The sequence below is a fragment of the Bacillus rossius genome, chromosome 1 (genome assembly GCF_032445375.1).
Source record: "Bacillus rossius redtenbacheri isolate Brsri chromosome 1, Brsri_v3, whole genome shotgun sequence".
NCBI classification, from domain to species: domain Eukaryota; kingdom Metazoa; phylum Arthropoda; class Insecta; order Phasmatodea; family Bacillidae; genus Bacillus; species Bacillus rossius.
The window spans coordinates 292,137,068-292,149,581 of NC_086330.1; the positions used below are offsets into that span (position 1 = coordinate 292,137,068).

General features: G+C 33.6%; 1 protein-coding gene across 2 annotated transcripts in view; it reads right to left on the reverse strand.

The window, feature by feature from the left end:
* LOC134527742 (ATP-binding cassette sub-family D member 3) overlaps positions 1 to 12,514 on the reverse strand; it is a 141,639-nt gene that overhangs the window by 56,410 nt on the left and 72,715 nt on the right. For both annotated transcript variants that reach the window (XM_063360669.1, XM_063360668.1), the window contains exons 4-7: positions 10,780 to 10,849; positions 10,266 to 10,292; positions 6,555 to 6,625; positions 6,021 to 6,201 (exon numbers count right to left, since the gene is read on the reverse strand). In XM_063360669.1, the coding sequence (XP_063216739.1) occupies positions 6,021 to 6,201; positions 6,555 to 6,625; positions 10,266 to 10,292; positions 10,780 to 10,849 (349 nt within the window). The remainder of the gene's footprint in view (positions 1 to 6,020; positions 6,202 to 6,554; positions 6,626 to 10,265; positions 10,293 to 10,779; positions 10,850 to 12,514) is intronic.

A 12,514-nucleotide genomic window follows, 5' to 3' on the forward strand; every position in this document is an offset into this window, starting at 1 on the left:
CCCGCCAACCGAGATAAAGACGGTAATTTCCCCCCTGCATGGGAACCGGGTGATAACTGCTCTCTCACGGTGTGGGAGAGAAAACGAGAATGGAAGTCCCCGATTTCGATGTGAAATTGAAAAGAGACTGATCAGGGGAAGCCCAGATTTCTGTGTGTACGAGATTTTTTCATGTGTTGTAACTTGTTCTGTGATTGGCATATATCTGTAGAGTGAATGAAGCGTGCGTGTGATTGGTCGGTGAGGTCAGGTGACTTCTCCTCCCTGCGTGGAGAAGAGTGTGGCCAGACTTCACCAGTCGTCTGTCGATCGCTGCCACAGTAGGTCGCGTTCGGTGGCTTCTCACTAAATGATAATGTAATGTACTAATAGGTAATTTCACGTTGGTGGTCGGAGCCAGGCCGAATATTAAATCAACCTAATTTGTTTTATTTTTTTTTTCGGACAATGAATTAGAAATTGCGGCCACCTTCGTCGGCAGTTGGCTCGGGGCGGAATTCGTTTTCGCTTGGTGCGGTCCTCTTCGAGGTCGCACCATCTTCGTGTACTTGCAGTAAAACATTACTGAAGGATTTCATCTACGCTATTAATTTTCGGTAATTTCTCGTCATGCGAGCTACCAGCAGTTTTTCGACGGGCAGATATATGTGTGGAACGAGTGAATGAACTATTGTAAGTGTTTGGATTCGTCGAGGCATTGTTTAGAAAAATAAAAATAATAAAAAACATCAAAATTTACAATCGGCGTTGAACTGTTTTATTTTGTATGTAACGAACCGTTATAGACTTACGAATGCGAATAATTCGTCAGGTACTATTCGCAACTATTCGTGTTTACGAATATTCGCACACCCCTACGAAACTAAAATAACTCAGCCATACTGAAGAACTGAATATTTGTGGGTGAACTCATGAGGAATAAGCATTTAATTAGTATTCAGATGTGGTTCAAAATGAGAATAAATCTAAATTCGACTACATAAACTTAGAATAAATTCACAATATGGTAATTTTGTATTGAAGCAACTTTTGTGATATAATTATAATATAAATACTTAAGTGAAAGGTTTATTAATATGTTTTTAATACATAAGTAATACTTTATACATAAATAATTTTATATAGCTAATGTTATAAAACTTTCGCTTTAGTTATTATTCATATTATTTCCCAGAAGCCGCTACTCTGTAAATTTACCCTTCATTATTGTGATGTGGCATATGGAATAATTAGAAAAGAATAATTTTGAATGCATAAATGTGTAATCCTTATGTTATTATTATAAATATATACATAAATGCACACATACTCTATTTCAGTTTAAGAATTAATTTGATATTAAGTGATAATTACACTTTTTTGTTGACAATTCTTTAAAATTCTTTAAAATTTTTTAAAAGAACGTTATTTGTTTCAAGGAAAGGGACATAATATTTGTTATTTGAAGCAGCTAGTAAAATGTCTACAGTTAAAATAAAAATGAGACAAAATCACACTAGCAAATATGTTCCAAATACTAGCTGTTAACTGGAGAGCAACGCTATTAGTCAGGCAAAAAAAAAGCCACCAACAATAAATCTCATGTAGGTCTACACTTAACATACGTACTAAGCACTCTGAAATCTTTATATGTGAGAATCCAACAGTGTCAACATTATGTAGCTAACTCAAATTAAAGCAATCATAAGCAGTTAATCCCAAAACATAAATTTAAATATTTAAAAAAATAATTTTTATGTAGTGTTTGCATTTACACATTAACACTTTTACAAAACTGGAAATTCTATGATGATTATGTTTATGAACCATTAATATACAAAAAACTTAGGGTTTTATGGTTGTTGCCAAGGTAACTATAGGCTTCCAAAAGCTGAATATTATATAAGGTTGTAGGGTCAAAATTAAGAAGCCTTATATAAGGTGCGACACTTATGATGAGGACGAATATAAATGCTTTTTTTCCTCCCCATCATAAGGCGACTGTCATAACAAAAAGGAATACGGTGTTATTGTTACGATGCCTTAGGCTGAAAGATCCATAACCAAATTTCTGAGCTTAAAATGGAGCTAAATTTGTATCTCTGAAAGTCCAAAGCACGAGTAATAATGATATGAGTTTCAATAAGAAACACAGATTCTTTATAATTCATTTGCAAAACATTTTAGCATGAAAGTGCTAAAAAGTGCTAAAAAGTGAGATTTTCACTATTCAATGTTGGTGCAGTGGTACATGAAAGCCAACTGAGAGCTTACCTAAGTAATATTTTATTAATTTACTTTAAAACTTATTATCTCATATTTATTCACATAGTAATTGTACTTTTTTATAACCATGGTTTTTACTTTTAAAAAATTGGGTGGGTACAGTGAATGATGAAGCAGCATAAAAAGTCTTTAGTATGCCTTGTAACTACAGATTTGGGTCGGGTAGCATTTAAATGGACCTAGAAGTTGCCACTTGAGAAAAATATCTATGGCTCAAGAGTCGAGAGAAAAGAAAAATAACGGGAATTTTTTCGTAATGCCTGCAGCTGTGAATTCCAACACAGATATATGCTATCCCTTTGTGAGGTAGAAATCTATATGGCAGCTGAACCAGTTGGAAAAACTTTTAAACAGCGATGGGCTGGTCGAATCTTCTAACCCTTGAATACCATCGAACTACTATTTGAAAGACTTGAAATTCAAGAAAAAGGATTTGAAGACACATTTAGCAGAAAATGCAATAAATTCAAAAAATAAACACTGACAACTCAGTTTCCTAGGTCTAATGTACTTTTTCCTTAACCATTCTATTACAATTCCCCAAAATTATGTTCTTTATTTAATACATAATTATGTACATAAAGTTACGATATGTACTGACGTTCATTTAAAGGGTTGAATGTTTCAACACCGAAGTCAACATTTTTTATTTCTAGTACATTATTGATGTGTAACCATCTTAACTCTTGGTATACAGCAATAGAACGGAAAAGTGTAACCATGGTGCTGCCATCTGTGGCAGATAGTGCGAAGCAACATTCACAGAGACAAAGGTAAATATTATATTATTTACTGTTTAATGAAAATTAACAAGACGAGCAGTATTTTAATAAAATTCCTTGTTGAAAATAACTTCCAAAGCCAGGGTTTAGTATTATTTTAATGGCTTTTTGTTAGCTTTTATTGGGGCCATTTCATTATATAGTTTAATCTTTTGCACTGCAAATTGAATGATTCAATAGTCGACGTAGCTGCTCCGGCAGCAAAAATATAGTTGTGGGTGCCGAAACTACGTGTGATTCGCGTCAATAAATGAAGTTGAAAACACAATGATCATACACTTATCACACTTTGCATTATTTTAAAGAACTCTGTGTTTAATTTTGTGTCAGAGTTATTTGTTATAATAAGTGTACTTGCAACATCAGATCACATTAATTTACTCATTACTGAGGTTAGATGTTTACACATCTCTGGCAAGCACTGAAAGACTCAATCACTTTTTTTTTTGACCCTTGAGACCTAGATTCAAATTTGAGGAACTCTTTGTAATTAAAATTAGAAATTAAAATAAATTGGGACAAGACCCATCATTACTTTTAAAAGTACGAAGGAGACTGGAAATGAAGATGATACAATGAATAAATGAGAGCTTGTCATTTAGTCAACATTGAGGTCATCTGAGACAATAATGGGGTGGCGAGATTAAAATGGTATCTTGAAGGAATGACTAGGCTGGAATAACAAAATGCAAACGGGGAAAAAAAAAGGACCACTGAAACAGTACAATGCAGTGCTAACACAAACTTCCAGGCACACCCATCAGTAATCACATCAGATTTATGCATACAATTCAACACTCAAACAATAACAATGAAGGGTTTACACCTGATACCAGACTCTAGAAAATAATTAACATCACTTATATAAAGTAATGAGAAAATTAACTAATTTAAAAATTACACAGGTTTGCAAATGTTTTAATAATTAAAAAGCTAAAATAAGTTTCAGTGTTCATATTTACTTATGATACAAAATGCATATTTTGAGAAATCCTAAGTTTCTGTGTTTTCACAATAAATACATAACATTCCAATGTTACGAAATAAGACATCTAAGTGAGTAATGATTTCTGAAAATCTGTAATACTTGGCAGTACAGAAAAGGTTTGCAGTGTTTTCCATTTGCGAAAAATAAAGGATTGCCCTCACTGGGAATCAGCCTGGATCCCCTGGCAGGAGGCAGTGAGCTGACACTCTGCCACCATGGTACCTTAAACTGAAGACTAAAGAAAGTGAAGGAAAGAATCACTCTCACACCGGAAAAAGGTAACTATAACCTATAACGTTTCATGAACAAAACCGAGGGAAGATAATGGCACCAGCACGCAATAAGCGAGGTAAAGTATTTTTAAACTGCCCCTTTCCCATGTAATCAATAAAAAAAAGCAGACAATGACTGATGTTATTTACAGAAAAAATTTTTATAACAATACATATGAAGCTCTAATGTGCAAAAACCCACTAATAAGAAAGCAAGTGTGCTCACATGACTGGCTGGCGGTAGTCGCCGCAGAGAACAGTGTGTGTGCAAAGAAACAGTTCGTTGGTGTTCCATGTGACTCAGCTCCCCAGATGCCATTCACATTTACAACTACAAGCTTGCAGATACGGAGTTTGTATATGACTTCTGTGATGGAAATGCAGTTGCTGCTTGTGTGGAATACCATTTGTTTACCAAATTGCAGATGTCCCAACAGCAAATGTTTACCTTTTGTATCTGGGAATTTAGAAGTCTGGGGGGGTATAACATACACCCAGGAAAGCCCTCCCCCCCCACCCCCCCCCCCAAGACCCAAATGTTTCAAAACTGATGCTTGATAATTCATATTTGGACTATCTGAAACCCTTAAGTTCTTTTCAAAACATTAAGTTTTTAAAAAAAAATTTCCCCATGAAATGTAGATCCTTACAATACCACTGCTCTACATGATTCTGTTCTAATATGTATTTGAAGAGAAGGTCATGTCTAATTTTGAATTTTTATTGGCCATAAATTAAGCCACATATAATTTTATGTTGGTTAATAAGCTACATTAATATATTAAAATATTTGTCTCCAGGAGGGAAAGGGAGAGGGTCATGACCCCATCCTGTCCCTCCCTGATTACGCCCTTGCTTCTGAAATGAGTTTATCTGTAATGTATCAATACATATAGTATATTTATTTAGTTTAGAGATCTCGTCGCCAAGAGATGTAAAACCAAACAGTGATGGCCCAACACTGCACAAGTCCGGGTAACTGAGGGAGGAATCAGCCACAGCCTGTAGCAAGGATCCAACCTCGCAACGGCCTGGTGTGGTTTCAGAGAACAATGTAGATTCAAAATCAGGATTATTGGTCTGGGATTGGAACCTGAGTCATCCAGAATGAGAGAGTTACAATGCATCACCTTGCTCGGTACGGTATCTAGCATGCTAGAATCACAACAGTGCACCGTCTGTGACTTTTCTATCCAATCAGGTTATACACCTCTGACATCAGGACAGCAAAATTGGTTAATAGCTACAGATTTTTCAATTAGAAAAAAAAATTATGTTCTCCTTGCATCACAAGTGCAACAATACTGAAATGATCACCAAATTACATTTGGAAAAATGATTAGACTGGTGCACTAATACTACTATTATTATTCATGTATTTTCTTTAAGATATTATTTTTGTTCACTAAACTTATTTTTGAAATCTTATTAAATGTGTTTATGCACAGTGTTTTTTTCTTCAAATTAATATTAATAATGAACTAAACACCAAAATCTCAAAAGTGCCAATTAAAAAGCCTGTAAAACATTGATCGCTGTCGTATGTTTGGTGCATATGGATTGTCAAGAAACATTTATGCCTAATTATTTTATTTGTTAATATTGTGGTTGAAACACGTCACCCCCAAAGCAGTGTTGTGATTCAAGCATCATGCAGAACGCATCTGTAATGTTTAAAGCCACGTGCAACGTGTGAACAAAAACAACTCTCACCTTACCACCAATCCTGGTCGTCAAGCGGTAAACGTAAATGAAGATGTCCAGGACTGGCTTGCTAATGTTGGAGTACAAATCTGTGACCGTCTCACAGAACTTGTCCACGTCCGTCGTCAGAAGCTGATCAGCATTGGCTATCCTGTTGTCCAGATTGCTCATCTTGTAGTAGGTGAAGCCCCTGAGAGACAAAACAACATTATTAGGAATTTTAATGTCTTTATACCATATTTTTTTTACTAATATCCCAGTATCACGCAAGTAATGCAAAATTACACAAACAAGTATCTTCAGAACTGAACCAGAAATATTTATTTCCTTCTTGTATTACCCCAAATTAGCATTTGTCATAAAAAACAAAATATAATTATTATAACCACATCCTGATTTTAGTAATCTGAGATTGAGAAATCCCAGCAAAATTACATGCAACATTGTGTATCTGCAGCGACAAGTATTTATAGGAAATGAAATTTTTGAAAAGTTTTTTTATACTGTTTATTTTATGGTAACCGACTTTCTATTAATACTCACTTCAGGTAGTGTTCGTACAGATAGTGGGTGAGTCTTGTTCTGAAGCGAAGTTTCAGCTCCCAAATTCCAAACTGGAACAACAAGTAAATAAGTTTAAGGTTGTTCCAGGAAACACTTAAACATCCAACCAGCTCTCTCTCTATCTCTCTATCTCTTTCTTTCTCTCTCTCTCTCTCTCTCTCTCTCTATATATATATATATATATATATATATATATATATATATATATATATATATATATATATATATATATATATATATATATATATATATATATATATATATATATATATTAGAGGTGGACGGGAATAGCATTTTTACTTCGGGACGGGATTCGGTCGGGAAATACATTAGATTTTCGGGATCGGAGCAAGAGCAGTAAATTGTCTCTTGTACAGAAAATTATATTTACTTTATTTACTTTTAAAATGTGCATATTTTTAAGTTTTTTTTTTTTTAATAAACCATCCACATTTATAGTCCAAATCAGTGGAAATGGCACTGCCTATTTTAGCATTCAAACTGTTGACAGTTTCTTCGTACAACTCTGGAATTATTTTCCTGCTGAATGTTTTGCTCGATGGCAGACTGTACAGAGGCTTAACCAATTTTAAAACCTTTTTTAGCCCTCTTTCATCAACAATGCTGTATGGATGGCAACCATTTGCTAACCATTTACCTACTTCTTTTGTCAAAGCCTTTTACTTGGGCTGGTCAACACCCCAGGTGACAAAATTAGCTAGCTTGGGCTGATTTGTTTGTACATCTGATTTAACTGACTTTTTCTCACTTCTGATTGATAATTTGAAAGATGTGTATTTTTCCTGAAGAATGGCCAACTCATTTTTTGCCTTCGGATGTTGTGTTAAGTGTCTGTGCATACCTGTTGTGGAACCATATTCCGTTTTCAGGACAGAAGGGCACAAAGTACATAGCACCTTGTTATTTGGTAATTTCTTAAAGAACTTCCAAATAGGCGCAGAAGACACACCTGGTTCACTTTTGCTACTGCCTGGAATGCCAGGCTCCATCATTCACACATGTGTATAAACTACCCTTTTTTATTAAATGAAATTTACTGGAAATAATTATCTCGTTTACTTTAAAAATACCACTTGTTTTTAATTGTTCACTTTCATTCTTACATAATGACCAACTACTAGAACGTAAAACCCTCTGATGTTTATGAAAGACGTTTATAATGGCATAAACATATGAAACCAAGATGGCGTATTTCAGTTTATTAGCGTTTCGAATATTACGCGTTTGGCAAAACTGCTTATTGTTGCTCTTGTTAATTTTCAAGACAAATTATAACCTACAAATACGGCAAAGACGTTAACATTCGCCAAACTTAAAAATAATATTCAACATTGAATTCTTTAATTAGTCAGAGATTTATTTTAAACTACTTATATTTATGAACGAGTGTTGAATTTACGTTAATGTTTATAATATGCAATTTATTTTTTGTGATGTCTTTGTACTTTGTTCGTTTAATACGTATACAATGTTGTTACGGGACGTATGTATACATAACGTATTTTTATAATATAAAAATTAGTACGACAAAGGTTTTTACTATTTAAAAAAACTTGTTTTCCCGAGGTATTATCCTGAAGAGAAAAATTATTTTCCCTAAGTTCGGGAATCCCGACTTTTATCCCGAATTTCGGGATCCCGTCCACCCCTAATATATATATATATATATATATATATATATATATATATATATATATATATATATATATATATATATATATATATATATATATATATATATATATATACACACACACACACACACACACACATATATATGCGTGCGCATAAAACTTAAATACTTAAAAGGTAGCAAACTGTACCAACCGCTTGCACCACACAGATAACAGAAGAAAAAAAAATTAAAAAAAAAAAAACTGGCGCTAATCAAAATTATTATTAAAATATCAAAAGATTAAAAAAAAATACATTCTCAATAATTTGGTTGTAAGTAAGCAAGAAACTGTTTTGCATCCTCAGTTCTATGTATAAATACCATGGAATACAGGATTAGGTTCAAGTCATAAGCAGAGTTGGAAATTTAAATTTAATGTCTTTACTATTATTTGAGAGTTGTTCCTGTGGACTCATTTTGATAGCTCTCTAGCAGTTTAAGTTTCGTCTCAAATTTTCTCAACACATACTTACTAAAAATTATTCCAAAGTGATAAAAAGTCACACAAGCATTCAAAATTACTGAGCTATCATAAATTTGCAGGAGAGTCCCCTAATTAATAGTAACGACAAGAAAATGAAATAACCAACTCTGCACGTGAGACAGAGCCTAAGGACCATCAGGAAGAAAGAATTTTTTCACTTTGCATCTGACCCAATACAACACAATCTTAATACTATATACCCCCTTAACAATTTCAAACAAATGAGATGTAAATATAAATTAAAAAAGAAATATACACCCATCCCTCCCTTAGCACGACTTATTAGTTCCTAAAAATGCTCGTGTTATTCGAAATCGCGTATTCTGAAGCATTAGTTTTCATAAATAGCAAGGCTAATTTATTTAATGTGTTCCAAAATTGTGTAGGAAAATATACTTTACGTAATATAAATGCGTTGAATAACACTTAACTATAAATATGTCACACCATTTATCTTTATATGCCTCCCATCGCACTTTGTATGACAAATACGACACCACGTAACGGGAGATACGTGGTTATGTACTTTATCATCAGTCGGCTGGCTGACTTAACCGCCTGGGCGTGACCTGATTATTTTTTTCATTGCAATATTCATTTAACAACCTTTTCCAAGTGAATCATCTGTTCATTTCTGTTCCGGTATCTAATGTCAAATATATTCCCGCTAGTACAACCAAAACATCAGACTTATATAAACTTTTGGTAAGAGTCCTTATTTCTTACGATTGTGCGCACAGTTGACTTGCTTAAAACTAAAGTGCGACCAACAAAAGCATGGCCTTCATGACAATCTACGTGCCGTAATACTTCTAGTTTTGTCTCAAATACTTGAAAACGCTGCATTATGAGTGATCAAGCACGTACAGTTATTGGCAGCTGAATGGGCAGACGTTGTTTTTGTTTGAGAGAATTCCCTGCCACTGGTTAGACAGAGTTCATGGCCCGGTTTGTGGCCAGGCGACAACAGCACGGCGTGGCGGCATACACGTGGACGTAAAAACATTTGGTCCTTTACACTCCGTAGCTGCAATTGAACTTGCCATAGTTGATGTTTGTACAACAGCCGATAGCATAGTGAGACCTGCGCGCGCATCTCTTCCCCCCAATTTGGCTAACTGTATCCCACGGCACATCTGTTGTTTACAGAAGCTGAAACAGACTTCGTAGCGTCGTGCCCGACATTTTTTTGCCTGCGGAGATTTCGTACTAACTGAAATTTACAGACGTGTTATTCAAGACTGGGTCAGTAAAATTCACATTCTGCTAAATGAATCCGTACAATCTGAAGACGTGCTAAGTGATGGATAGGTGTACAACAAAAATGATGACAAGAACAGTACAGATGCATACAGGAAAATTAGTAGCTTCCTAGAGCAAAAGCCACATCAAGCAAATTAAACAATCATTCACCATCAAAAATTCAAATTTAAACATCAGACCTATAGTTAAGTTACATGTTATCTGTAAAGAGAAAACATTATTAAATATATTACTGGCTACTACTTACTTTCAATACGTTGTTTACCATCGCTATCTGAAACATAGAGAAATTAATTATTATATTAAATAGCATGTGTTAATTTTTTAATACTTAGTATTTAACAGCAAAACAATTTAAATATGTTCCAAAAAATACAACTCAGCTTAAAAATACTGGGTACACCAGCATTGCAACAAGGAAAGATTGAACCCAAATACATTATGCATGGCATGGTTAGTGAGTAAGCAATAAAGGACAAGTTTTTGTGCAACCATTTCATTTTAATTTCCTGATCTAACATATGTATCATTTCCCCTATTTACCCAATTTTTTTTTCTTCAGTATATCTAAATTCCCTGACTATTCCAAGTTTTTCCTGTTTGTTTCCTGATGTTGGACACCTTGAAGTGTTCCAAGACTATGCCGCAAACAAATCCACAATTTTTTAAAATGCTTTTGACCACATTTTTTTACCCAGTAAAATTTTCTCATTTCACAGGAAAGTACTCTGGGTCAGTGAACCAAGGTTAGCCCTACTTACAAACGGCATTGCTGCGGCAAACAGCAGTATTTTGTTCCTGAACACTGTTCCGTCCATGTTGACGATAGCTCTGAAACAAAACCAAATGTACTCTTACACATTCACCTGTAAATGATGTGCACTAATAACTTTCATTTGCAGAGCAAACTTAAGGGCAAGAGACAGGAACAGAAAGATGCTATATTGGTTTTTATTCCATAAAACGTTTGTATCATTGAGTTTTCAAAATCTGACCTTATTAAGGCAGATATCACGCACCCAGAGATTTACGAAGAACATAGCACAGCGTCTATTGCAATATTATTACAATTGTGGTCATTCCCAAAACATTACTTCAAAGCTAAATGCCAATGACATCACATCAGCCAAATCAATATTATGTTTAGGCATTACAATAAATTATACAGTATTTTTAACAAAGCCACAGTTTTAAAATGAAATGACAGAATATTGTTAAGGTACCTATCTAAACTGTTGACACTAAGATGATCTCTTTGACAGTTTCTATCTCTTTTCCAAAAAAATAACTGCATATACCACTTCTCCATAAGCAAATAACTCTAAAATACATTTTAAGTAACACAATTTATGTATAGTGTTATTTAACAACTACTTCAAGATACAGAGCATAAGAATTTCAGCTGCACCTGTCTCAATCATACTTGTAATCATATCTGCAGTAATGCAATGAAGTATTTCATGATGGGTAAGGCAAGGTTTATAAACTGTGCAAGAAACACCAGGTGCAAAAAGTTAAATAAAATATTTTCAAATATTTATTTATAAATTAAGCAAGATACGAAAACATACTGCAAGAATTTGACTACTTTTAACTTATTGTGTTTCTGCTCACATTTCCAGATTCTTTATTCAAGTGAAGTGTTTGGAAAAGGTTGAAGATTTATTTATTCATTGTTTTTAATACGCCTACCAACAGTTGAAAACCTTAAAGTATACACAGAAAATATACATAAAGATAAACATTTATACAAATGGAAAACACTTATACAAACAGACATAATGTGTAAAGAGGACTAAAATTAATTTTTTTTAACTTATAAAGTTTTCATTGAAATCAATTGATGCTTTTAAATGAAATTATAAACAAATTTTTCACGTTTTGTGAACAAATTTTTTTTTTATGAAAAGAAGCCAGACGAAGAAAATGTTTTTCTACATTTTTAGAGTTTTGTGTTTTAGAATTGATAATGTCTTGCGACTTGCATGTTTTATAAACTACTGTGATTTTCTTATGTTTGCTGCATGTTGCTTTCTTCGTCTTCTTGCAAAGTAAATAACCACAGCCTAGTATTTTGTCTTATTTAAATTCTCCAAGTTTACATATTACTGGATTTTACACCACTTCCAGTTCAAAATGTAATAGCTGTTTCAGTACGAATTACCTTCTTTCCACACTTCTCCACATTTTACAAAATGTCTAAATATACCTGGTGAACAAATTCGACTCATTCATAACATTTCAATAAAATTACCTTACATTTTATTTTACTACATGGTCACTGTTGATATATAATAAGAAAATTGAAACATGCTTAAATTAAATAGATTTACAATTATCAATAAAATGCTTTTTTTATTTTAGAAAGCAAAAACATTTTCAGGGATAATTTCTGAGTGATACATGTGAACAGTCTCCAAAAGGCTGCTGTAAAATAAGTTTTGTAACTTCCAACATTGTTACTGTTGGTTTCATGTCTCTCCTTTCCTGTAAACA